This window comes from Stegostoma tigrinum, chromosome 16, assembly GCF_030684315.1.
Source record: "Stegostoma tigrinum isolate sSteTig4 chromosome 16, sSteTig4.hap1, whole genome shotgun sequence".
Lineage (NCBI taxonomy): Eukaryota > Metazoa > Chordata > Chondrichthyes > Orectolobiformes > Stegostomatidae > Stegostoma > Stegostoma tigrinum.
In genome coordinates, this window is record NC_081369.1 from 20,544,273 (window position 1) to 20,572,072 (window position 27,800).

At 40.3% G+C, this 27,800-nt stretch overlaps 1 protein-coding gene across 7 annotated transcripts; it reads left to right on the forward strand.

Moving 5' to 3' along the window:
- On the forward strand, positions 1–27,800 carry esrp2 (epithelial splicing regulatory protein 2). Of its 7 annotated transcripts, none has more exons than XM_048546825.2 (17): positions 1–195; positions 921–1,064; positions 1,335–1,463; positions 5,890–6,003; positions 10,084–10,192; positions 11,253–11,351; positions 11,436–11,490; positions 11,713–11,823; positions 13,435–13,567; positions 13,667–13,709; positions 15,295–15,596; positions 17,333–17,551; positions 21,143–21,341; positions 22,003–22,192; positions 22,409–22,589; positions 25,513–25,629; positions 26,948–27,800. In XM_048546825.2, exons 2-16 carry the CDS (start codon positions 933–935, stop codon positions 25,600–25,602), a joined length of 2,106 nt encoding a protein of 701 aa, XP_048402782.1. In that variant the 5' UTR covers positions 1–195; positions 921–932; the 3' UTR covers positions 25,603–25,629; positions 26,948–27,800. The 7 variants fall into 7 exon arrangements, with proteins under 7 accessions (XP_048402782.1, XP_048402778.1, XP_048402779.1 ...); XM_048546821.2 differs by lacking the exon at positions 1–195 and adding an exon at positions 552–627; XM_048546822.2 differs by lacking the exon at positions 1–195 and adding an exon at positions 552–627 and having other exon boundaries at positions 21,143–21,329.

Consider the following 27,800-nt stretch of genomic DNA (forward strand, 5'->3'; position numbering starts at 1 on the left):
TCCATGAACATTTCCTGTCCTTACAACACCACCCCGGAATCGTGAGCCGACTTTACGAAACTTGGAATCTGTTAGCTTACTGTTTTGTTAGAAAGGTGGACGCTTTGGACAGTGGAGAGTCAGCCTACGGTATCATTTAAACCCACAGCCCTGAGTCAGTGCCAACACTCGGCCTGTGATTTAAACAACAGTTTGGTATGTTAGTACCTTCTAGCATTTGAAATAAACACATGGAACTCAGCCGTGAAACTTCTAAAGTTTGTTGACTTTAGAGATTCTAAAATATGTGACACTATAAAAATGAGCTTGAGGATGCTGCAAAAAAACGAGACAACTATCTCTTAGATACTTTGAGCAACAAGGTGTCTAGCATGTATGCTACCATTTTAAATATAAAGGAAAAATGGCCTGCTCTTCTAGGCACACCCTGCCTATAAGACGTTCCCAGTGATTAAGGTGATGTGTTTAGCTATCTTTTGATTGCACAGCCAGTAAAAGGTGAAACGCCGGATTGGGCTGTTCCATTGCATGCAATGCCACGTTCCAGTTTTTTTTGTTTGCAATAAGCCAATGGAATCTGCCTGGCGATTGCTGCTTTGCTTGTCACATGGTCTGATCTGTAGGCAGGTAAATGAGGACAGAAAGCAGCCATCGCTTTTCCCTATGTCACAGTGAAAGAGATCAAGCTTTGTCAGTTTCGCCTCGTGAATGAGCAAATCCACCAACACCCGAGGACCAGGTAGACTTAGAGGAGACACTTTGGCTGTTTGTGAGAGAGAGAGAGGGAAAAAAAAGACTTTCTTATCTTCCTTTCCTTTTTTAAAAAAATTCTTCCTTTAAGTCCGGTAGAGGTGATCACTGGAAAGGTGAACACTTTTTTTTTGTTTTTTTTCTCCTGTGTTTGAACCTTTTGCTTGTAGTCGTTCTCCGTCATGACGGCTTCGCACGATTCTCTGGTGGTTTTGTTTGGGGCAACAGCTGGTGCAAATGGGGCTAAACTTGGTTCGGATGAAAGGGAACTAGTTCTCTTGGTGTGGCAAGTTGTGGATCTACACAACAAGAAGGTATGCAATCGACCTGTTTTTTCCAAACGCCTCCCTCCCTCCTCCCGTCCCCTCTCTCTCTCTCTTCTCCCCCCCCCCCCCCCCTCTCTCTCTCTCTCTCTCTCTCTCTGTGTGTCTTCTGCCTTTCTATTTGTACACAGACCTGTCCGCACATACTTTGCTCCTTGTGGAAGTGTTGCTTGTGAACGGCTTGTTTCACGGAATCTTGCTGCCCCTGTTTGTTATCCCTCCTCTCCCAACCCCCCACACAAACCTCCCCGGCTCTAACAGGTGGGAGAAGTCCATAAAGTGCTGGTGAAAGCCGACAGCCTAGAGTTAAGCGAGCAGTGTAAAGGAGAGGTCAGCATTAGCCTGGAGGAGATCGCCAAGGCGGAGCGGCTCGATCAGGTCCTGGAACAGGTGAGTTCCCGTGGGCAGGAGGCAGGGGAGGGGGCTGGTGGCAGAGAGAGAGAGTTGGGAAAACAAGTGAGTTTTTTGGTGGGGGGGAGTTTCGAGTGCAAGGACGTAGTGTGAGGTCTGTTAAGGGGGAAGGGGAAGGATAAATGTCGGATCACCATCGCAAAGGCGCAGTTACCCAAACCCAGGAAGAGGCGCCGCTCCCGGCAGCCACTCACCTGAATCCTTCCGGAACCTTGTCTCCTTTTACCGTCGAGCCTTAATACAGCAATACAGGGTCTTTTAAAATCAGACTCCAGCTGAAGTGGATCGTAAGTGTGGACTTGAGTGTTTATGGTGTTTTGCCGGGAAGCTTCAATAGTTTGTATCAGAACTTTGATTTTTAAGACCCTAAACTATTTGGATCAAACTGGAGACCTCTCCTCTCTGAACATGGTTCAACTCTGTGACAGACCGAGAATTTTAAGTTGCAAATGTTTTCGAATCCACCTGATCAGAGATGCTATGACAGCTCCAGAGCAGGCGGGACTTGAACTCTGGTCTCATGCTTCAGAGGTAGGGACATGACCGACCACTGCACCACAAAAGCCCCTTCTAGAGGGAAAACTGCATTGCCTAATGGCTGAACTGTGTTTGCCCGAGCCTGATCTAATCAGAACCCAGCTGCCTGGAAAATAAGGGCTCTTTCCAGCTTAACAGTACTTTTGTATTTTGCATAATAGGAGACAGAATTAAATAGTTCCCATCTTTGAGAATTTGTTTACCATAATGTTAGTTTTTGAAAATCATGTTTATAAATTTTTTAAAAATAATTTTTATATATGGATGAAAACTTTGCAGTCATGGAGGTGGGAGATGAGATGGTGGTGTGGCCCTCAAAGTTAATCTGTAAATGTAACGAATCTAACAAAAAGTCCTTCTCATTCATGTCTCGGCTGGTGAGCCATCGGCCAGTTTCTGTGTGAAGTTGTTAGAAAGGATTGTAAACAGCCCATAATCTTTGAACTCATAACAAACCCCCCCCCCCCCCCATTTTCAGATTTAAAATTGAAATGTTTAATTAGCACAGAGTACAGCTCATTCTGTAATGCGAGTACCAGGTTTTGCTCTCTCGTTATATGTACAGACTGCATGTGTTTGTGGATGCCAATGTGTCATTCAGTGGTCATGAATTATGCTGCTTTCAATAAATAGATCTGCTGTTAATCTCTCTTTAATTAATTGCTATTAATTCCCTTCTCTTCTTCCCTCCGAACCACCTCTACACCCAAAAAAAGTGTTCCCTTTCTTGTAATGCAACAAACAAACTGATACTTGACAGAATGGGAGTGATGAGTTCAAGTTTATCGAATGAGCTAAAATGAACTCACATATTTATGTAGTACTGTGATGCTGTTGTGGCTTGCCAATTTTTTAAGGCTGAAGATTAGGAAAGTCTGCCCCTATGATCAAGACACTGAGGTGTCCTCAGCTGAATGTCTGAAAGTAAGTGTTGGCTAGTTTAAGGAATGATAATGTCATAGTGTCCACTGAAACAACCAGGCATGTTGACAATTCTTGCAGTCTGGAGGGTTTAGTTTCGGAAAGAAATCTCTTCCCTTACACAGCCTCTGGGATCCTTGTGTGGAAGTCTGGGATGAGTAACCTATCAAAGAATGGATGAGAGATTTTAGAAATAGGTTCAAGCTTCGGTACGTTTTCATCCATCCGAACTGGTCTTCAATTAAAGACCTTCAAAAATAGCATTTTTGAAGTGTGGCTAAATTAACTTGTGGTAAAGGATGGAATGGTCGCCTCACTTCCCTGTAGGCAATGCCCATCAGATTTGGCAGCAGCTGTATTGAAATGAATGGTTTTGATGTCACGAGTTGAGGTCTGTTGTGAAAGCCTTGCAGTCCAAACACTAGCCTAGTTTTATATTTTCTGAAACCCAGTTACCTTTTCTTGATCAAATCACCCCTGTCCCTGATTGTTCCAACATTTTTTGATTCTCCTCTTCCACCTGTTTGTGGTTCTTGTTTTTGCTGTGTAACAAAGCAACTCAGTGGCATTAGCCACATGCAAGTGGCAAACAAGTAATCACCTCATGGGTCTAATTGCCCGCTCTTTACCTTTTTTGCGAATCTTCATCATAATATTTTAGTTCCGACAGGATTCTTTTTCCCTTGTTTCCTGACTGCCCTCTAAATGGCTATTGTTGGACAAAATCATTTGCAGCAATTGTAGAGTTTTCAACAGAATCTATTGAATGATTAACCTTGGAATTTTTTCAACCTATTGACAAGTTATTTAGTGGAATTATTCCCTTGTCCATAGACATTTCTCACATTTTTATTATGTAAGAAATAAGGGAAAATTGAAGCGTTTTACCTATGTTAGTTTAGTTTCCCTGTAATCTCAGCTAATTCATTTTAAACAAGTGTTGGAGACTTTCTTTGTTTCCCCTCTTCCTCACCATGGTTCTGTTGAAATCAACAAGAGATTAATGTTTAGTTCTTTCTTTACAAGTTTGACCACTGCATATCCATTTAGTGAACTTAATATTTTATTTTATTGTAGTTTTATTGTAGTTTTCAGCCCCTAACCTAGAAATAGACAAGATCCTGTTTCATGCCTAAAACAAAGAATTAAATTTATACAGCACTCTTTATGACTTTGGGTGATCTCAAGGTCACAGTGCTATACAGTCAATTAAAAAAAACTTTGAAGCAGTCACTTTTGTAGGGGAGGAAATAGAAATAAATTTGTCTGTGCCAAACTGACAAACAGCACTCATCATAACTGGATAATCTGCTTCAGTGATGTTGTGTGAGTGACAGATATTAGCCAGGACACTTGGGGTAACGCCTCTGCACTTTTTTTTTGATGTTACGTGATCTTTTACAACTAGCATGGAAAATAGTGGCTTAATATCCAATCCAAAAGGTGGCAACTCTGCAGTGCACTCTCGGTTCTCCAATGGAATATTGCCCCGGATTTTTGTGTTCAAATCCTGGAATGAGCCTTAAACACACTATTTCTTGATTCGGAGGCTAGTTCAATCAACCGGACTTGAGCTAGAACGAAGGTTGCTGTTGCTAGGGGTATATATTGAAGTGGATGATATATTGAGAATGCGTTTTAACCAGATGGTTTGTTAAGATGCATTAAAATATTGAAGTGTATTTGAATGTTCAACTGTGCTGAGTATTTTCAATTAATGATGCTATTTTCTAACATTCTGCTTGTTTGTAACAAGACTTTGTTCGTACAGAAGTGTTTTGAACTGGAAGTAATTGCAGCATTTGTGATGTTGGATTGTGATGTGAATTGTTGATGGGAGATTAGTTGTCTTTAAGCGGTCGAACGTGTTAGTCTGCTTTGTGGTCCAAGTAATGACAAAGTTGCCGAACTAGTATTTCCACCTGGAAAGCCTTGCGTTTCCTTTTAACCCTTCCCCACCCAGATTGCCTGTACAAAGCTCCCGTTACAAACTTAAAAACCTATAAACAGTAGACTTGAAATGGTTGAGAACGTGTTTCTTTTAAAACAAATCTGAGTTTAATTGTTTTGTGAAGAGTTTCATTTGCTGAAATCAGTGACATTTAAGGTGTGGTGTTCCTGATGCAGGTGACTGTCATTTTGATGCTGCCATCAGTGCAAACCACTTGACGTTTGCAGACTTGATGGAGCCACTCGTAATTGTTAGGGGAGGGCACTTCGGGTTCAGTGCTTTTGTTGGCAAAGATGTAATGAAAGGGATGACATGACTTTTGCGGATGTTAGAGCAAATTCAAAATTGAAAACTTGATAAATCTTGAGGTGCATTTAAAGGTATTGATTCTTTTTTAATATTAGGAGTTTAGTATCCTTCAGTGATGAAATCTCAGTCTTCGATTTCAAGACTAACAGTTTTGTGTAATACTACTGTGCAAAGCTGAGTAGGCAGGTGATTTAGACTGAGTCATAGAGATAAAGAGCATGGAAAAGACCCTTCGATCCAACTCGACCATGCTGTCCAGGTTTCCTAAATAAATCTAGTTCCATTTGCCAGCATTTGGCCCATGTCCCTCTAAACCCTTCCTAGTCATATGCCTATCCAGATAAAATCACTGCAGAGTACCAGATTTAAAGTGTTAAACTGAATTTAACTACAGGTGATGCCTCTTAGCTGTTGAAAATTTTGTTCCACTTTATTTCAAAATTGAATTTCTGTGGGTATTCTAGATGTCTCACCTGCCTACAGTGAACAAATTCCCAATATACCATTAAAGTACTGCAGTTGAATATTTGAGATTTAGGAAGTGAAAATTTGAATGTTGGCCAGTGCAACTTTTTATGGTTTAAATGTTGTCAAGCTATCAGGACTCCTCCCACGTTGTTCAAAAAGGTGTGAACAAATGATTGCAAATGTACGAAATAAATACATGAATCATTTCTTTCTTTTCAGTTCAACCAGGTTTTATCGAGTGAATTGAAAGCACTTGGGAGGAGTTCTTATTGTCTTTGTACTGATGGCCAATTACTCATTCGCCAGGTCCTACACCCAGAAGCATCCAAAAAGGTAAAGAAATTTGACAGCTGTAATGTTGTACATGATTATCATTAATCAAACTACAAAATCTTTAGGTAAGAAATTGGCGTGAACGTAATCTCTACTGAACCAAATGTGAAGTTTTCAGTTTGGATGTCTCATAAATTGCACTCATCCAGAAACTAAAGTAATGCAATTAGCCTGATAGAAGGTACAGTGTCAAAACTGTGGTTGTGCTGCATTTTGGGTCAGCCACTTTGGGCAGGTTGGGCTGACACAGTTTTGGTGGATTGAGAGTCACTTGAAGTTTGAGCAGACAGATGCACAAATGGCGAGACATGTCAGTCCTGTGCTGTGCAGCATTTAGCCAAATTTCTGGGTAAGGTCATTTTAATATTTCAAAATAGAAAATAAATGCCGGATTTATTTTTATACCTTTTTTATTTGTTTTGAACCATTGCAGCTTTTGTCCAGTTTTGACAGTGCCCATATTTATTAAATCCATAGATCCAAGCTTCCATTCCTTGAATTGCCTAATATCACTATTGTTTTTACTCTGACGTGATATTCTGGAGTACAGGGTTCCTTAAAAACTAATGAGAGAGCATATCACCTGGAAGTCAGTTGACTTGCTGCTCCAAGAATTGGATTTAGTGTGTTTTGATTGGTCATAGCATTGGATTGTGCCTGGCAGGTTATGGTTTCTTTAAGAAAAGTAAATCCTGTTCGTACGCTTGTATCCTTTCGGAGTAAACTTAGTTAACCTGCAATGCCTAAACCTCTGAGATCATGGATAAAATTAGGGTCAGTCATTCAGTAGTGCTCATAGTTCCAGTATTCTGATCAAGCTCAGTAGCTGATGACCTCAATATGTTTGACATCTCTCATCATAGCTGGTAGAAAATACCAAACGTTTTTCCAGCCTTAGCAAAGATTTTTTGCTTTCTTAATTTATTTACCTCCTCAATTCCTGGGTTAATTACTGTGCTATAATACTCTTGGCTCACTTTGTAGAAATATGTTAAATAGCACTTTTTAGCACCTTTTTTTATGTAATAAAGAGGTGCCCAGGCATTTCGCAGGAATGTTACATTATAAAATGATGCCAAGCCTTGTGCAATATCAGGGCAAATGTCCATAAGCTGTTTCTCTCAAGAGGTAGGTTTTTTACAGAATTGTGACAGCCCAGAAGAAGGCTCTTTGGCCTGCATTTGCACCAGCTTTCTGAAATAATAAGAAGTAACTTTAAAGGAGGAAAACAAGCAGCAGCAGAGATGCTGAAGGGAATTCAGAAGCTTGTTTCGGCGGCTGATGGCATGACCGTAAATGGTGAAGCACCTAAAATTGGTAATGCTCATAATGCTGGAATTGGAGTGCTGATTTCTTGAGAGGAATTTAGGACCTGAGGAGATTAGAGCTACAGAAGGGCCGGGTATCAGTAAAGTTCTTGAACCTCAGCTGACTTTGTGTTTGGTAGAATGTGAACTTTGCTCATATTTACTTCCAGGATTGTTCTTGTATTTCATATAATTCCTTCCTAATCTTGCTTTTGATATTAAGACTAGTCTAACCAATGCATTTTAAAAGGAAGCATTATATGGAGAAACTGAGATGTTCTGATTGCAGTGTTCTGTTCTATTGGTAACGCTTAAGATAATGAAATACTCTCTGTCACATGTAGCAAGACCTGGACAGCGTTCTGGGTTCGGGCTGATAAGTGGCAACCAGCATTCGTGCAGCATTAGTGTCAGGCAATGGACATCTTCAAATCAAGAAGCTGACCATTTCTTCATAACATTTCACGGCATTGCCGTTGCTGAATCCCTGACCCTAATATTCCTGGGAGTCTTCAATGATCCTTCATGGGCTTGGAGTTCTGAGGCAGGCAACTCTCTCCCTTTGACTCTCAGATCTGTCCACTATTGTGATGGAATTACCTGAATGAGGACAGCTCTAACAAAGCTTGATACCATTCAGGATACAGCAGCCTGCTTTATTGACATCCCGTTCACTGCCTTTGTGCACAAATGGCAATAGTGCAATAACTTGTCAAGGACCATTCTACTGACCTTTTCAAACCTCTGAACATCTGTACATAGAAGAAGAGCAGTAGATGGGTCACCTGCAAGTTCTCCTCCAATTCACTAGATTGCGATTCTGTTATTGCCACTGGGTTAGAAGCCTGTAACTGCACAAGGGTTGCAGCAGTAGTCCTCTCTCTTGAGGGCAATATGTACACAAAATCCTTTCTTGTTGAGAAAGGGTCGTGGAGACTGGTGATGGTGTTGCCATGGTGTAAAAGGTAGAGATAGGCAGACAATCAATCGGTCTTATGGCCAGGCCTGAGGTTAATCGGGTAATTATGATTGACTGACTGTTATCAGATCCTGCTGCATCTCCATGCCAATCCTGGTTGTACAAATCAGCACCCTGTTTCAGTGCTGCATAAATTGGGTGTTTCCTTTCACAGTTTGGGTTTCTTCTGTCCCAGTTCTGATCCAAGAAGAAAAGTTTCTTTTTGACTTTGCCTCTTTTTTTTTAAAAGCAATGTTTTGTACTTTTTTTTAAATTGTAAATTTAAACATTCCACCGTTCTTGGAACCACACTTTGTAAGAAGGATGCTAAGTTTGTGGAATAGATAGAGAAGAGATATACCACAGATGACGCTTCAGTTATAGGTTGAGATTGAGGGTACTAGGTTTGCTCTCCTTAGAAATGAGGAGCTTGAGCAGAAATTTGCTAAAAGGTGTTCAATTTGCTGGAATGTTTTTGGAGTGAAAAAGCAGAAACTATTGCCATGACAGAAGGACCAGTAATGGATTTCGGATGCTTTTCAAAAGTGCAAGTGCCAGCATGATTTTTAAAATAACAATTATTGTAATCTCAGATGCTTTGACTAAAAAGGTTGTGGAAGCAGATTTGGTGATAACTTGCAAAAGGAACTTGGATACTTATTTGAATGGAAAGCAATTTTTGTAGGGTTGTTAGAAAAGAGTGGGCTCTTGGGATTAATGTTATGGTCTACAGAAGAGCATGCAGAAAAGCAAGATAAAGGGTCTCCTTATCATTCCTGGTTTTTGACTAGACTTAGTAAATCATTGAAGGCTTTTCTGGAAGTCCAAACAATAATACAGTTATTACATGATTATTCTCTTTAACAGTGTGGAACATTTTACGCATGGGACCTCTCCGTTCCAGCCCTATTGATTTCCTTCAGCTCTGCCTAGGATAATACCCTATTCCCTATAGTTTTGGTATATTTTTTGATTAAGGTGACTCTTGTAATTACCTGAGTTACCTTTATCTCAATTTATTAAGAGTTTTTACTGCAATGTGGTCATGTCCAACCCTGCCATTTGATAAAGGAATATGAATACATCAAGAAAAGTGAAACTATATATTATACATTGCCTTCTGTAATCTTCAGGCATCCCAGATTGAAGGGTTATATTAACTCAATGTTCTGTGGGGACTTTCTGGAAATCTGGGGTGGTTCAAAATAGGAAGTGCTGGAGAAACAGCAGTTCTAGCAGCATCTGTTGAGAGAAATGGTTAACATTTTGAGTCCAGACTGACTCTTTAGAATGCCTGGAACTGATTGTTTAGTAAATGAATAATTAGTTATTGTTTCTGTAGTCCTCAGAATTTATTATTATTTGTCCTAAAGGAGGACAAAAATACAATTCATTAACTTCACATTGTAATTGGTGAATTCTATAATCCATTTGTTATCTCAATCCTTTGTTTGTAGGCAATAATTTGTGTATTTTTGGGTTTTAGTTGAGTGTACTGGAGTTTTGTCTATACTTGTTACTTGCTAAATTATTGAGTCAACTGTGATAGTTTAATATTCCTGGTACTTAATTACAACTGTAACATCTAGGATTGCTACCCCATGCTTTCAGTTGTGACTTGCTGCAGTCTTGTTACTCTTGAGCTGAGTTAGTATTTAGTGTTACTTTAGTGCTGATTTTGCAAAAAAACTGTGCATCTGATTTCAACCATCTATCTTCGATGTTTTGAAATATAAACTGCATTATTTTTGAAATCCTTAGCCATAAATTTTTGTGTGCCTTAAACTTAGTCAGTTTTCATTTTATCTTTTATAGAATTTGGTGCTTCCTGACTGTTTCTACTCGTTTTATGACCTGCAGAAGGAATTTCACAAATGCTGTCCAAACTCAGCCTCCATAAACTCCATCAGTTCAATGGCCGAATGTATCCTTCCTCCCTGCTAACCATTTGTCCTGTGCCTGGGCACTTGTCGAGAAATGTATCTGCCTCGGTGTTTGCAGTTCTGATTCTAGATCACTGATCTAGCAGTGGATGCACGTTTACTGTGCTCCAAAATAACACACTTCAATATAGGAGCGATGCTGGCCGAGTGGTATTATTGTCTGTTAATCCAGAGACCAAAGTCATGCTCCATGGACCTGGTTTTGAAACCTGCCAAGGCAGGTGGTGGAGTTTGAGATCAGTGGAAAAAAAAATCTGGAATTGAGAGTCTAATGCTGACCATGAATCCGTTGGTTGATAGTTGGAAAAATACCTCCGGTTCACAAAGGTCATGTAGAGAAGGAAACTGTCATCCTTAGCTGGTCTGGCCTACATGTGACTCCAGATCGTGTGCAGTAAGGGGATGGACGGTAAATGTTGGCCTAGCCTGTTATGCCCTCATCCCACAAAGGCACCAAAGAAAAGCACTTCTATTGTCATAGACAATTGCAAGGCACTTGCAGGCAGCATTTATCAAATAAGATTTGACCCTGAGATATGTGTAAAGTTGGGGAAGATGATACTAGCTTGACCAGAAGTTGTTTTATACAGAGCCTTAAAGGAAGAGAGGGAAGCGGAGAGTTTTAAGCATCCAGATCCCAGGCTTTAGCAACTGAATATCTTTTGTCTGGTTTTGCATATATGATGCAGCTAAATCCTACGGGCATGACTGAAGACCAAAATAATACAAGAAGTAAAATCAATGTTCACAACTTGTATGCAAAAGGATGTTGGAAGTTTCAGTGCAGCAGTTTAGGGATCTTGATTGATGTACTGATCAAGGATTTGTAACCAACATCTCTCATTGTTCTTTGTGCTTTTGTCCCTTAAAAGGGATATTTGACCAATGTTTTATAGTAGCATGCTCTGATGAAGCCCATTTATCCTATTCTTCACCGCAAGCAATGGATGATTGATTTCACTTAAGAAAATCAAACAGGATGCAAGTTTATGGGAAGTTGGGAGGATTCTGACAATATAACTTCCTTAATGCTGTGTACAGACTTGGAATTAAGCACAGAAAATACAGCCAATGAATATGGTGTATTTGAAGTTATTAACATGGGTGCAGTTATTTTAAGATTAATAAGCGAACCTTACAGTAAGACTTTTTTTAAAAATTCAATATTCAAAGTCTTTCAACAGCAATCATTTGCCATATAGTTAACTTCATTTTCTCTTTTAGATCATGTGTTCAAAAACTTTGAAACTGTCAAGTACAAATTTGAAACGGGTCCCTGGTAAGTGGTCCTTTGGTATTTAGACAATATTGTATTGTTCAGGAATGATAAGTGAAAAATAATACCTATGTATTGAGTAATAAAGTTTTTTAACTTATGTTTAGTACTGCCTGGGTAAAATAAAAAAATGGCCTTCAATGAAGCAGTTAGGCTTTTTGAACTGTTGCACAGGTCACTTTTAACAAAAAAGTGATGGATAAAATCTTAAATATTCCCTTACAGTAGCAAGGCTGAAGGAGTAAATGGTGAAACTGTCATTAGAGCAAGAGGTCTACCGTGGCAATCGTCTGACCAAGATATTGCGAGATTTTTTAAAGGACTAAACATAGCCAAGTAAGTGTTCTTTAGAATAAGAACCTAGGCCTGTGAATGCATTGTGGATTTAAATTAAAATGAGTGCATCACTCAGCTCAGTTTGCCAAATGTAATTATCATCAAATACCCTTAATAAGATTTCCCTCCAATTATACTGTTCTCCACCTTGAATACAAGTGAAACTGTTAAGTGGGTCATAATATCATGATCTGGTGGTCCCACTTGTTATGGAGGAAATATCCAGTTGAAGTTAGTGCTGGACAAGTTGAATCCTTGCCAATGTAGATAATTTATTTTGGTAAGCAAAGTGATCTTTTATTAAAACATAAGCAGACTATATTGCGGTGTTTGTTTGAATGATAAAACAAAACAAAGGCTTATTAATGACAGGAACATCTTTACCTAAACTAAAAAGGGGTGAAATTCCACTGTAACACAGATACAAACTCTTCGGGTGTGTTTCCTCAGAGACAGCAGTTGTACCTGGATGCACATTTGCCTTTTGTGATGCCTGCTGTTTACTCCCGGCCATGGACGGGTTGCTGTTTTCTCAGTTTATTGACTGTTGTAGAAAGGGTACTGTCAGACATCCCAAGACTTCAAAATTTTTCAGGATAGGATAGAAGTAAGGCCCATTGGATTAAATAGACCGAATTGTGTCGATAGAAAATGGCCCAAGAGGCAAAAAGCAAGAGAGTGCAGGTCTTTTTTTTGTGGTTCGAAGAGAGTGCATTCAAAGCAAAATCAAGAACTGTCTTCAGTACTGGTTTTGAGAGAGTTCTTTATTGTGTTTTTAAAGTTTCCTTCCCGGGATGTGGACACCACTATCTGGATCAGCATTTATTGCCTGTCCCTTGAAAAGTCATGATGAACTACTGCCTTGAACAGCAGGATTGACTTGATGGGTGATCTGGGATCTCTGTGTGGGACAGAGAGGTACAGAAGGTGCTCAAAATGTAGAGGTTACGGTCAGCTGTTACTTATGAGATTAGGTCAAGACGGAACATTCCTTCAGGTGGAGGAGAAGCTGATACTTTCAGACCTGATATGCAAAATACGTAGAAATGTGTTCTTTGCTAGGAAGTTTTTGTTTGATAACAGAACACACAAGATAAATAAGCTGCATCCTACTTTAATTTTTTTTTGGTGGGCGGGGGGGAGCGTGGAGCAATGGCATGAGTTACCTCCCTAGGCCATTACTGCCAGCCTATACAAGCAGTGAACTAAGAATACTTCTCCCCCCAGTTCTATTGGCCTGCCACCTTGTTTGTGTAACGATTCTCTCGTGTCTGAACAGCCATGATTCTCTCGTTCTCCGTCAAAAACAATACGCATGCCATTTTTAACACTCTGTGTCAACAACCCTTTAAAGGGAAGCAGTAAAACTTAGTTACCCCCACCAGTGTTACATGTAGGTTTCTCAGAACAAGGAATGCCCTGAAAGAGTTGCATATTGTAAAGGCGGATCAAAGTAGAGCCCTGAATTTTGTTTTTTTTAGACTGCCTATTAAAGATGCAAGGTGTCAATAGGGTTTAAATATTGAGTGGATTGAGAGCTCAGATTTGTGGTTGGTACTAATGGATGCACGAGTGAGTGTTCATAATGGAAGTTCCCTGGTTTTATTGTAGAGGAGGAGTGGCACTGTGCCTCAATTCCCAAGGAAGAAGAAATGGCGAAGCACTTGTCAGGTTCATCAATCCCGAACATCGGGATCTCGCCCTTGAGAGGCACAAACACCACATGGGGAGTAGATACATTGAGGTGGGTAGAAATGTGAAGCACCTTCTTAAAGTTTCACTTAAAATGGCAAATCTTAAAGAAAATGAATAGGTAATTCTGTGAAAATTAATTTTCATTCAGGTATACAAGGCTACTGGAGAAGAATTCTTAAAAATTGCTGGAGGTAAGTATGTCTTTTTTTAAAAGAAAAGTATCCAGTGGAGAATTTAGAATATGCTGTTAAACAGAATCAAGCTCAGGAGATCAATGGTATCTAGATCACATTGCCCTTACCACCATCCCTGAATTTGTTCTGAAGATTGTACAGGCTGGTGCATGCTGTTAATGATTAATGGCCTGTTACAACTGTGCTTCATGAATTCCATGACCCTAGAAATCTGCAGCCGTGCCACATCACTATAAACCATGGCTGAGTGAGGCGTCCTTTCTAATTTCAGAGCAAAGGTCCCTATCCTGCCTGAATTCTTGGATCAGGAGCATCTCCATTGAATGAGTTTCTGTTTCTGCCAGCAGTGGTGATATCACTTGTCACCTACTTGTGAGGGTGGGGTGGGTGAAGAGTTAATGAGAGCAGCACATGAGGGAAGCTGAAGCCAGATCTGAATAAAAATGAAGTATTTAACTCCATTGTAGGCACTTGCCTTTAGTGGAACCTGACCATAGAGACTGGTTCTGCTAAGCAGAACACCATTCAACACCTTGTGTGCCTCACTTCTGTGGTTCTGGTAACTGGAAGTGTAGAGGTCACTTGCAGAGAGAACTGGATGGAATTCTAATGCCATGCCAATTAGTCATGCCTCCTGAAGACTCTGCCAATTTGGGTAAGCATCAGAAACATCTAACCTCTCTTCCTGAGGAAACCCATTGCATTTCTGCACTGTGTGGATAACAGAGTCCAAGTCTTAAAACATGCTTGCCAGCCCAGAATACAACTTGAAGGGCTTTTGCAGAATGAACCCCCTCTCCACTCTAGTATAATCATGGAGTGTGTATTGCTGCCATAATGATATTCAGTACCTTCTGTCCTAAAGTGCTTAAAATTGTGCACATTGACTTAGTTCCAGATCATCTGTAGTTTTGCAAAATTTATCGTAAGGGTTCTCAAAATGGCAGCTATCGGTTTGTTTTTAATGCTCTGCTTTCAGCTGAAGTAGGTGACTGGCAATGAATATGCTGCTCACCTCGTTTGTAAAATGATCTAGGCATTGTAGGAAGAGAGAAGGAATAGTTAATTCCTGATTTGGTGAAATGATCAAATAAAATCAATCCTTAATACAGTAAGAGCACCCAAGTTGTTCATTCCTGCAAGTACTCGGTAGATATCCTGGTCTGAGAATTTTTTTGGCCTTTCCAATCTTTTGCCATAATAGACACTCCTAAGAGACTAAATTTATGAAGCAGGAGCCAATTTAATACAATTCTAGCAGTCGCTGCTTTGCCTGACTTTCCTGATAAGTGACTCATTATGATTTAAATCCATTCTCATTGGATAGCTACCTTCATTAAATCCCTGTCAGTAAACTCATTTTGAGGTGAAGGAATATAAAATTTAGTTTGAGATGTAAATGACCATTGTAATCTGCTGTAGGGTTTGTTCTTTCAGGTTTGTTATTCATTATTGAACTTCATGCACGTGTATTTAACTGATCTCTGGTCATTGCTTTGTTTGTTGACATTTTCTGTTTTAGAGAATGAGAGGATGGTTGCTTAGTCAATGTACTATTTTGAAAGATTACTTTTAAATGCAGGTACTTCGAATGAAGTGGCACAATTCTTGTCAAAGGAGAACCAAGTTATAATACGAATGCGTGGACTACCTTTCACAGCTACAGTCGATGATGTCCTGGGCTTCTTTGGAAATGAGTGCCCTGTTACAGGTGGCAAGGAAGGGCTCCTCTTTGTTAAATACCCTGATGGGAGACCAACTGGGGATGCGTTTGTGTTGTTTGCCTGTGAAGAATTTGCACAAAATGCACTTAAAAAACACAAGGAGATATTGGGGAAGCGTTACATTGAACTGTTCAGGAGTACTGCAGCAGAAGTACAGCAGGTTGGTGTTACTATGTCATGTAGTACACTTGACTGAATATTATGTGGCATTTGTGCAGGGTACTGCTGTTGATTTGAATGAGTAATTGTCATTTTATAGCTCTTTTCTTTTCCCCAGTTCATCCTGCTTTTCTTGCTCCAAATTCTTCAGTCCTGGTACTGACTTTCCTTGGTTTGAAGTCCTGAGAATCTTCAGGCACAACAGGCTGCTTAATCATGCCTATGCCTGATTGAAGGCCTTACGAGGAAAGGCTGAGGGACTTGAGGCTGTTTTCATTAGTGAGAAGAAGGTTGAGAGGTGACTTAATTGAAACATATCAAATAATCAGAGGGTTAGATAGGGTGACTAGGGAGAGCCTTTTTCCTAGGATGGTGACGGCGAGCACGAGGGGGCATAGCTTTAAATTGAGGGGTGAAAGATATAGGACAGATGTCAGAGGTAGTTTCTTTACTCAGAGTGTAGTAAGGGAATGGAACGCTTTGCCTGCAACGGTAGTAGATTTGCCAACTTTAGGTACATTCAAGTCATCATTGGACAAGCATATGGATGTACATGGAATAGTGTAGGTTAGATGGGCTTCGGATTGGTATGACAAGTCGGCACAACATCGAGGTCCGAAGGGCCTGTACTGTGCTGTAATGTTCTATGTTCTATGCCATTCCTTTCAAAGAATTACCTAGTTAGTCCCACAATCGATGAACCTTTTTTGAAATTGATCTGTTGTAAAATGTTACTTGAAGGCTTAGTGTTTAATGTCAGCTGAACAGTACAAATCAGGTTCAACGCTTCCAGAAAAAGCATTTGTAAAGTTGTCTTTTAATGTAGAGTTTTAAACTGGGAATCCCAACAAGCCGCCTTTTTAAATAGGATTACCTTAATGCTGTAAAAACAGCCAAATTGTTCATTCGTGTAATAATGGCTGTTCTTAGTAGACTGTAGCTGTGTTATGAAACCTCTGTTTTCATCTTATGCCAAGATAGTACTTAACCTTCTGGCCCAGAGGTAGGGACACTGCCACTGTGCCACAAGACCTTGTAAACCCAGTTATAGCCTACTAGTAGTGATTAACCAATTCTGGGTCACCTTTTTTTGTTTCTTGTGGAGAAAACATTTAAAAAGTTTTCAAATAATTAGACTGATTTTTAAAGCAAAAATCAATATCTTGAGGCGTGGTCTGTTGATTCTGCCAGATTGTTCTGTCTGTGGTAGATTTTTATATTTCAATCTTGATCTCTGGATTGGATTTTTTCTTTCACCTTAATATTTAATACAAAGACAATACCTGCTTGAATTATGGGGTATGAATGGTTTAAGTAAGAAATGTGATGCCTGCTATTAATATAACAGAATTATGAAATCTGCATAGTGCTAATCTGTCTGATATCATAAGAGCTAAGTACTTCCTTGTACTCATTAACCAGCCCTCTGGGGCTGCATTTATAACCCAGTTGTAACATTAGGATGAGGTACTGGGAAGTTGATGTTAAGTTTGGAACAAAGACTCAGTGGGAGCACTTAGCAAAGTGGATGTTACAGCCTGAAGGGAGGCTCTGTCACTGATTCCAGGTTGTCTGTTATTCCTTGCACTGCAACATCTTAGCTTGTTTCATAGTAGAAGTTGCTAAATGTGATTTTAATGTCCCTGTGAGTGACTGTTGGAGCAAATTACAATGATGCTATGTCTTCGCGAAATTGGCATCCGTTAATACTTCTACTGTTTTCTTCCGATGCTCTAGGTATTAAATAGATATATGTCGACCCCACTAATATCAACACTCCCAGCTCCTATCATCCCAGTGATACCTCAGCCGTTCATTGCCACTGGACACACAAGAGACTGTGTACGTCTAAGGGGCCTTCCCTACACAGCAACCATTGAAGATATTTTGGACTTCATGGGAGAATTTACGATTGATATAAAACCTCATGGAGTTCACATGGTGCTAAATCAGCAGGTAACTTGCAGTCTGCTGCTTCTAATACAAGGTCCTTGTCCTCTTGGGAATGCAAACCTTTGGTTAGAATCGGATGGAAAAGACATTTGTGAAGCTACCATTCAGTTCAAATGCTATTAAGTTCTTGGGGCTTCTGGCATGATTAGCATGCATATAAACACCAAACTGTAATTCAGACCCTCATTTCAGGTGTGCTAACTGAGTTATGACCAAAAAGTTTGAATCTATTTTAATTTGTTTATTTGGCAAGTTGACCTTCACTATAGTTGTAATATGATGTAGATTGCTAGCTTTTGTTTGGTTTATGGACAATGCCTGCTGTTTGGGCAGGAGGTTGGGAGGGAGTAAGGTGGGACAGTGATATTACTATCTTCAACAAACACCCCTGTTGTGATTCCTGTTCAGCTTAGCTTTGGCATTTTGAAAGGTGTGTGTGCCTGTGTGTGTGTGTGCCTGTGTGTGTGTGTGCCTGTGTGTGTGTGTGCCTGTGTGTGTGTGTGCCTGTGTGTGTGTGTGCCTGTGTGTGTGTGTGTCTGTGTGAGAGAAGCCTCTAGTGCTGGGTCTCCTTTTGAAGCTCTACAGTTTTCTGTAATTCAGATCTGAATGATATTTTGTGTAATATCTGCTCGCATTGTGAGATTATTCAATCTGGATTTCAACCCTCTTGGTTTTTTTAGTTGTTACAAATTAATATTTTTGCATTAATGTGCACTTGGGATTGCTGTTAATTACTATTGCAGAAGCTGAAGTGAGCCAATCATGTGGTGAAACTGCACTTGAAAGGCATCACTGGCTGTTTTCCACCTTGTCTTTCTCATGGCTGAGCTTTGTTGATGTTCACCATTCTATGTGGAAATATGTGTCATGTTAAAAACCCAGTCAGACCTCCTCCTTTCTTAAGACCAAGCATGAAGATATATGACTCAGTAACGTGGAACTTTTTAAAAACTTCTCTCTGTTTTAAACTTTGCTGTTCTGGTTTCAGAACAAACATCCTTTTGCAATGAAATTACTTTTTTCCATCTCTTGTGTTAAGATTTCCATTTTTAAATATGTCTCAGGATTAATGAATTAGGCACTGAGCAAAACAAATTATGTTTGTAGGATCTAACCTGAGCCCAAACATGTTTAGGCAAGTAATAAATTAGGCTGGTCTCTTGTTTTCTATTCCTACTTTAGCTGTAGGCACCTTACTGCTTCTTGCCAGGAGCAAGGATTTGAACTTGAGGTTTCATACAGCTTGTTACACTCACCCTGCTTGCTGTTCAGTGGATCCAAACTCCCATGTTCACATTAAGTCCATTATAAAGTTGGCAAGTCACTCAATAGCATGAACTCAGATACCAAAAAGTGTTAAGGAGTGCTGTCATTAGCTCAGATTTTAGTTAAATGGCTAAAGCTAGCAGCTGCTTAAGATTTCAAAATAATTGTTCAAATTGCAATTTTAGAAATAATTGGAACAAACCGGGGGCACTTCATAGGAAACAACAGCCTGTACATTATATCAATGATAATGGGAACTGCAGATGCTGGAGAATCCAAGATAACAAAGTGTGGAGCTGGATGAACACAGCAGGCCAAGTAGCATCTCAGGAGCACAAAAGCTGACGTTTCGGGCCTAGACCCTTCTTCAGAGAGCGGGATGGGGAGAGGGAACTGGAATAAATAGGGAGAAAGGGGGAGGCGGACCGAAGATGGAGAGAAAGCAAGATAGGTAGAGGGGAGGGGATAGGTCAGTCCAGGGAAGATGGACAGGTCAAGGAGGTGGGTTGAGGTGGTAGGTAGGAAATGGAGGTGCGGCTTGAGGTGGGAGGAAGCGATGGGTAAGAGGAAGAACAAGTTAGGGAAGTAGAGACAGGCTGGGCTGGTTTTGGGATGCAGTAGGGGAAGGGGAGATTTTGAAGCTTGTGAAGTCCACGTTGATACCATTGGGCTACAAGGTTCCCAAGCGGAATATGAGTTGCTGTTCCTGCAACCTTTGGGTGGCATCATTGTGGCACTGCAGGAGGCCCGTGATGGACATGTCGTCTGAGGAATGGGAGGGGGAGTTGAAATGGTTCACGAATGGGAGGTGCAGTTGTTTGTTGCGAACCGAGCGGAGGAGTTCTGCAAAGCAGTCCCCAAGCCTCCGCTTGGTTTCCCCAATGTAGAGGAAGCCACACAGTGTGCAGTGGATACAATATACCACATATAACCAGCCCAGCCTGTCTCTGCTTCCCTAACCTGTTCTTCCTCTCACCCATCCCTTCCTCCCACCTCAAGCCGCACCTCCATTTCCTACCTACTAACCTCAATCCGCCTCCTTGACCTGTCTGTCTTCCCTGGACTGACCTATCCCCTCCCTACCTCCCCACCTATACTCTCCTCTCTACCTATCTTGTTTTTCTCCATCTTTGGTCCGCCTCCCCCTCTCTCCCTATTTATTCCAGAACCCTCACCCCATCCCCCTCTCTGATGAAGGGTCTAGGCCCGAAATGTCAGCTTTTGTGCTCCTGAGATGCTGCTTGGCCTGCTGTGTTCATCCAGCTCTACACTTTGTTAGTCTGTACGTTATAAGCATTTTGTTTCGTCAAATGGAGGGAATTAAGCTTGGTTAATACTCAAGATTTCAGATGTCTTTTTTTGAATCAACTTTGTGTCTGTCGTATAACAAGTTTTGAATCAACAATTTAGATATGAATTGGTTTAACTAGTGTTTGATAAATCTGACCAAGCATTTTGCAGTCAGTAAGTGGGGATAAGAAGAAGCCACAAGCACCTGAACAAATGATATTGTCTTGTGACTTTTTTCCCCTTGCATGTGCCTTGAGGTGCAGCTTCTCAATAAAGGGAGATGAAAGTCATCTTCAAATATAAATTCCCAGTGATTTGGCAATAAGTTTTTAATTTTGCTGAATTTGTTTTTTAACTGTGACTTGTAGATGGGCAACTGTTTTTGTTTGCCCTGCCTTCAAGTTGGTCAGTATTAAATGTGGCTTAAAACTAAGCCGATTGATTTGATTTGTCATGTGTACCCAAGTACAGTGAAAAGATTTGTTTGCAAGGAGTGCAGGCAGATCGTAGCAAGCAAGGATACACAGACCAAAGGCTGAAAAAGTCTTTGGACAGAGTGAGGCATATACAGGTTATACCATGCAAGACATGCGTGAGGCAAGAACAAAATTATCAAGATCAACATGAGCCCCGTTCATCAGTCTAATAATGGCAAAGAAGAAGCTGTTCTGAAACCTGCTGGTGCATGTGTTCAAACTTCTGCTTGACAGAAAAGGTGGTAGGAGAGCATTTCTGGGATGGGATGGGTCTTTGTTGGCAGCCTTTCTGCGGCAACTCGAGGTGTGAATGAGAAATCCATGGATGGGAAGTTGACTTCTGTGACGGTCTGGATTGTGCACACAACCTCCTGTAGTTTCCAACCAATTGAGTATGGTATTGCATGTTTAGTCCTTTTAGAAAAGGTTCTAAGACTTGAAAGTTTGTCCCTAATTAAGTGCATTTGCTTTCTTTAAAATATTTTGAATTTGCAATAATGTTTTTTTCTGCCCACGCTGTCTTCCTTTTTGTCCATGAACCGCGCCCCCCCCCCCCTGCCAGGGCCGGCCTTCTGGTGATGCCTTTATTCAGATGAAGTCTGCAGACCGTGCTTTCTTGGTTGCACAGAAATGTCACAAGAAGACGATGAAGGACAGATATGTGGAAGTGTTTCAGTGTTCTGGAGATGAAATGAGCTATGTTTTAATGGGTGGCACTTTAAATCGTAGTGGCTTGTCTCCGCCACCATGTAAGTTACCATGTAAGTTTTGACTTCTGACGCTCTCTTGCTGCTAAAGGCTGAAATTGTGGTAGGTGGAGGCTGGGGCTTTGATATCTCTTCATCCTTTACTTGGTTTGCTGTGATCAGTAATTCATTAATCAAGGCTTGAGATTGAATGAGGGTTTTGATTTTTTTTTTATTATTATTTCTTTTTCTCTCCACTGCCCGTTCTTCCCCCTTCACCAAACGGCAAAATTGGACATTTGCACTGGGCATTTTGTTTTTGCTTTTTTGCGTACTTTCTGGAGCTCTGCATTAGGTCTGTCTGGTAATCGGATTTTCCAACTTTGGAAATGGTTTTCATGGAGATGCCAGTGGAGGTTGAAGACTACGTGGCCATTCAATGGGGTGTCTCTGCTTAACATCCAAGATGTCGTACACATTCAGATGGCACTTGTGCAGTTATGAACTTGCACGGTTTTTAAAACTGATAAGAAATGTGCCGAGTCAATTTGAAGAAAATGCATGAAGGCAGAGTGAAGGTGTTTATTGGCAGCAGTGCAAATTGGCTGCCTATAGCCTTCAGGGACCATGAGCACCTTTGAATGCTAATTATGCATTCGGGTGTTTGGGATGCTTACACATCAGGTGAATAAACACATTGCTGTTCTTATTTATCCCTTTCTCTGTCATTTTGTAGGCCTGTCCCCACCCACGTACCCGACGTTCTCACCTGGTACTGCTGTAATACCGGCCGAAGCAGCGCTTTATCAACCCCAAGCTCTTCTGGCTCCAACGCGGACAGCACACCCACCGCCTGCAGTTGCCTATTATCCTGCTCAAGCAACAGCCACTCAGCTTTATATGAACTACACAACCTACTATCCAAGGTAAATGTTTTGGGGCCATTTCCTATTATGGATCATTCCAGTGCTTGTGCTTTGCTTGAAAATGTTTTGATGTCTCTTTTTAGTGTGCAAGTATACTTAGCAATGTAGCTAAGACCTTTGGAGAACTTTTGTCAAGGTTTTAGTTTTGTGAGAACTCGAACTGATATTTTATCCCCCCCCCCCCCCCCCCCACACCCCTCCCAACTTTCCTCCTAGCCCCCCCGTGTCTCCAACAACAGTAGGATACTTTGCAGCTCCTCAGGCGGCTATGGCGGCGGCTGCGGCCAATTCTACAACCCACGCTGTGTTACCGCAGCCCGGAGCACTTGTCCGCATGCAGGGTCTGCCTTATAACATTGCAACAAAAGACATCCTTAGCTTCTTCCAAGGATATCAGGTAAAGCTCAACACTTTATATTGCTTGACACCTTTGTCCTGCCCACTGCAGCATATTTTGATTTGAGGATATTCCGCATATATGCCTCCTTTATCAGCTTCGCTGTAAAACTCTGTATTGTATCTCTGTGTGTGTGTGTGTGTGTATTGTGGTTCACTAAGGCCCAAGGATTTCTAACTGAGCAATTTTTTTCCTCATGCGTTCCATTTCTCTTGCTCTCCTGGATATATTGAATGACGTGCTGATCTTAACGTGAATACATTTTGGACCGTCTCTAGCTTGGTATGGCCGTGTGACAATGGGAGTACTGTTTACATTACACTGTCTGTGGGGATTTGATTTTTTTGACAGGTGTCGATGGTGATATAATTTTAGTGGGAGTTTGGTCTCTGCCATCTCCTGGGAGAAATGAGATGGTGGTGGTCTTTTGGGCTCCTTGTCCACCCCAACCCAGCCCCCTCTTCCCTCTCCCACCCCCCCCCACCTCCTTTTCCCTGCTCCCCGTTATAGAATCCTGTCTGGTTTCGTGGGGCTTTTGTACTGCATGTGTGAGCACTTTACTGAGCAGTCGCAGTAATACCAGACCTGCAATAGTATAAATAACCATTTTAATATGGCAGTGAAATGTACTTTCCCAATAGTAAATGTGCAAGAGTCTTCTTTCAAAGAAAAACAGATTGAAGATGGGTTCTTCTTTAAAATATGTTGGAACCCATTCTGCTTTCTTTCTGGACTGTGTAATTTACTATTCCTGACTGCTTTTACTGCCTTTTCTTTATCTTGCTGGCCACTTTGGTTATGATAATCTGCTTATTTTTGCCAATCTTATCACTTGAGACAAACATTTCGGTCAAATCACCAAGCGGAATACTGCTAATCTTGGTCGGTCTACCTGGTGTATAGCTTCTACAAATCTAAGCATGCTAAATGTATTGTATTAAAGAGAGCAAGGTCAATACAGAAGCCATTTTGTTGATAGATTTGTGCAGTTAGTCCCAAGCATGCTTTTTTTAAGGAACCATGGTGTAGATTGACCCAGTTTGTGCTTATTGTATACCCAGATGTGTTTTTTTTTCTCCTAAGTGCACCATTACCAAGAATCCTCTATTTAAGATTATCTTGTGGGTATCCAAGGGAATTTTGTTTTCAAATTAATGCTCCATCGTCCTCCTGGGAGTGTGTAGTATTTTCTTTGCTCCTGCTCCCCAGCCTCTGTATCTAAAATGGATTACAAACACCTTGCTTTTCCTTTTTAGTGAATTCATTGTCTGTCTGGAAAACTGCAATGTGTACCTCTCCGTATGTGAGGATTTTTGTTTTATAAAACCAGTAAATTATGCATCTTGGATTCTTTTGAACTTGGGCTGTGTGGGTTTGTATGTCTTTTCTGGATCCTGTTTGGAACGGAGCTGTTTTCATTATTTAACATTGCAATATATTTTCCATTTAGTCTATTAAAGTCACTGGTTCAGACAGTTGGTGGAACACAATGGTTTGGGTTAGATCTTTACAGAACTGCAATAAACCAACCAGATTGTTTACAGGAAAGGCAAGCTAACTAGTCAATCTTTGCAGTTCAGATGAAAATCCTGAAATGGTGCAGAGGTTTTTCTTCCCCATACTATATGCCTCTGGACTCTGCACAAAGTGAGATTGCATTGCATTAAACATGCAGCAGAAATGAGTCATTTAAGGCAGTCAAATATTTTTTAAAATGTGAATTGTTGTCTTTGGTCGCCTTTATCTGGGAGGCTCCTAGCTGACAGTTTTTACACTCCTGCCTAACCTTTTCTGCATCGCCTTTCTTCCTTCTATCTCCATCCTCTCCCACAAAAAAAACTTTACAATTGCATTCTATGCGAGCAGGTCTGGTAATATGCAAATATTTGCACAGCCTAGCCAATCCAATCTAGAGTACTTTGCTGGGCAGGATTAGTCACGAGATAATGGTTTATTATAAAATGGTGGATGGGTCTAAGCCAAAATTACTGATTCAACAACAGATTGTGACTGCATTGTGAGTGTTTGTGAAGGTACACATCTGCTTTTATTGTAATTTTGACTTTTTTTGCTTCAGATGCCTGAAGCAGTTTTTTCCTGAAATGTGAATCTTTGGAAACTGGCAGGAGAGTATTTACTTTTACATCTCTGAAAGTAGTTTGTGTAATCTTGGAAACGGGAAAAGACTAACTGGTGCTTTCTAATCCCATCTGTTTATAGTCCCACATTTTTTTTCCCCCTCTTGAGATGCAGGGCATAGATTTTTTTTTTGTTCTCTCAATAGTTTACTATTTACATAGTAATGTTCAAAGTCGTCACATCTTGTCTATAAAGATTTTCCAATATATTTAAAAATAGGAATTGATGCTGGATCTCTGATCAGGTATCCATGTTTGAACACTAATGGATAGTGGAATTCTCTGTACAGTGCCATTTTTAATGGTTAGCCAGAATAAACTAATAAGCATTTTATTCACTGCCCTGTTTATATTCCTTGATCCCATTTATAATGAAATTATCCTAACTTCAACTTACTACTTGTGGATAAATACTTAAACTAGTTCCACAGTGATGTACTAGTTAAATAGTAACTTTTATTGCAACCAGTTATTCCATGATTGGCATTGGTCATGCGTTTGCAATATATAAGCTGAATGAAGCTGTGCATAAGTGCAGTGTTAGATATGATTTTGTTTGTCCATTGTTTGTTTTTATAGTTTTGGTTTTTAAATTCTTGGCACCTTTAGTCTTGCAGTCACAGGGCTGTTAATTGATTCATGGCTTGTAAAAGTTAAAAGTTCTCTCTTGCCAAGTTGCCAATACCCCGTTTAAGAACTGTCTAGGTGTGGCATTTGTGGTGAAGCATAAATTCACCTAGCAATGTTCCTTTTGACTGATGTATGTATTCAAACTTGTACTGTAGTATGCTCCTGATGACTACAGCGGCCTTATTCAGATGAACGAACAAGCAAGGAGTATGTTTCAGGCACCCAAAGAGTGGGTCTGTTTGTAGATGACCGTCTTTACAAATTTCAACAAGGTAAGAGAGAAACCTCCCAGCTGGCTTTACGGCCAGGCTTCACTCTCGAGTGACATCAAGTGGTGTTTCAGAACTGGGATTTTTATTTCTCTCTCTATACCTCCTCTCTGGGACTACTGTCATCTTTCTTGACCCCCTTCCAATGATGAGCTACAAACACACGGGTGAGGTGGTTACACCCATCTTTTTTGAGTAGCAGTGGTTGCAGTGTCTTTCACGAGGTGGGGGAGAACATGTTAACCTTTTCTTTGCATGGCTATGGTAATGCTGGTTCTTCACTCACTGCAGTAGTGCAATCAATTAATAACAAATTTAATGTTCTTTTCACGTAAGTTTTTAATCTTCCTTGCACAAATTTCTTTCCTTCGAGCAGCTGGGTAATTGTCGTGACTGGATTGGAAGTATCCAGAATATGTACAAAATGACACAATCCTCTGATCATGATGGTTCCTTTTTCAGTTTTAGAAGGCAAAGCAGATGAAGCTGTGAAAGGCAACAAGACTGGGTTGAATAATGGAAGATGTGTAAATACTTTATAATGAAGGCATTAAAAAAATTAACTTTTCCACAGAATTTAAGAAATAGAACTGTGAGGAATCAATAAACTATCCTTAAGGAATAACATTCTCAATCCATGTTTTCCATCAAATGGAGAAGTTGCACTGAAATTTTAAGTCTTCAAAATAATCCAGAACAAATCATTTCCTTTTGTTTTCACCAGTTTCCAACTTTCCCATGCACCCAGATGCTAAAGATTTGGCGATTCTAATCTGTTAGAGCTGAACAGCTCAAGTTCAATGTCTAGCGAATGGTCTTGATTTTTTAGAAAAAATAGCTAAATATGGTTTCATTTGCTAGTGTTATCCCTTGTTCTCTGCCTTTATCTGCTCAACAATTCTGTTTTGATGAGTTGAGGAGCAACCTTTCTTTATTGTACTTCCCTGCATTCAGGTGCTTTCTCCAGTTTTGATCTAACTTCTGTCCACACCTGATTGATTGGATCAGTACGGTAGTTGATCATGTGGGTCTAAAAAGTGGAGATCCCTAGTAATTGGTTTTATTGGAAACTTGATAAATGGCTGCTTTTTGTTGAAGAACACTGAATTTTGTCTTTGGCTCACAGTTAAGCTGCGACAATGCAATTTATATTTAGTGAAGGATTTTGCGGTTTACAAGCCGAACGGAACAGACCAATATGCTGACATGGAGGTCGTTGACCAAAGTATGTTGTTCCATCCAAAATGCAGAAGGTACACGAAAGACACTTAACTTTACATCAACACATTTCTAACCATTCTTTGTTTCCTTTCACCCTCAGCTTCCTGCAGATGCGATCTTAGTTCTGTATAACTTTGCTGGCCAGCCCAGTGGAGAAGCTTTGGTGACTTTCCCAACCATTGAGATGGCTACACGAGCAGTGTCAGAAAAGAATGGGCAACTTATTGGTCATGAGTGTGTAAACCTCCGATTGGTGCAAGACTTGCACATTGACTCACCAGCCTTCACCCAACCCATGGGAAAGAGATGATTATTCCTTTATAAAAAGGAGTGTGGCCTTGTACAGAGCGTGACAAAAAGAGGAAACTGTCGGACACCCCCTTATTGCCAAAGGGTTGTGCACTAACACAAAAGCCATAATAGACTGCAATATTCTGCATCAACCTCTTTTTAAACTGCCAACTAGCATTTCTGATTTTGACTTTATACTGATGTGGAAATGACTTGCAAAACTTGACGATGCTAATTGTAGTTAAGTTATATATTTTATTTAAACCTAGTAGCTTCAGAGCCACATGTAGACTTGCCATTCCTAACATGCATGCAGTGTTTATGTTAAACTATTTGTATGATACAAGAATGCTGCTTATAGGTAATGCCTTTAATGCATGCAATAGAAGTTTTTTTGTATATGCCTATAAGCTATGAGGATTTTTTTTATTCTTAAATGGCTAAGTGATGAACTATCTGCTGTTGGAGCACTAAAACTTGTTATCCATGATTTATTTTCCCTGTGCCTTAATGCAAAGTGCAATATCAGCAGAAAAAAGTTTTGAAAAGGCCTCCTGTGAGGCTAAATGAGTTGTATGTACTTAGTTATAGAGCAAGTTTGAAACTTGCTACAGTATAAAATTGTATGCTTTGTATAGCCAAACAATAAAAGTTTAAAGATG

What these genes read in the sequence shown, in the direction of transcription:
- esrp2 (XM_048546821.2), top strand. Translation starts at nt 571, where the DNA reads ATGGAATCTGCCTGGCGATTGCTGCTTTGCTTGTCACATGGTCTGATC. An exon ending in AAATTTGAAACGGGTCCCTG is followed by an intron (nt 11,491 to 11,712) that starts GTAAGTGGTCCT and finishes ATTCCCTTACAG; the next exon opens with TAGCAAGGCTGAAGGAGTAA. An exon ending in ACATGGTGCTAAATCAGCAG is followed by an intron (nt 17,552 to 21,142) that starts GTAACTTGCAGT and finishes CCCCCCTGCCAG; the next exon opens with GGCCGGCCTTCTGGTGATGC.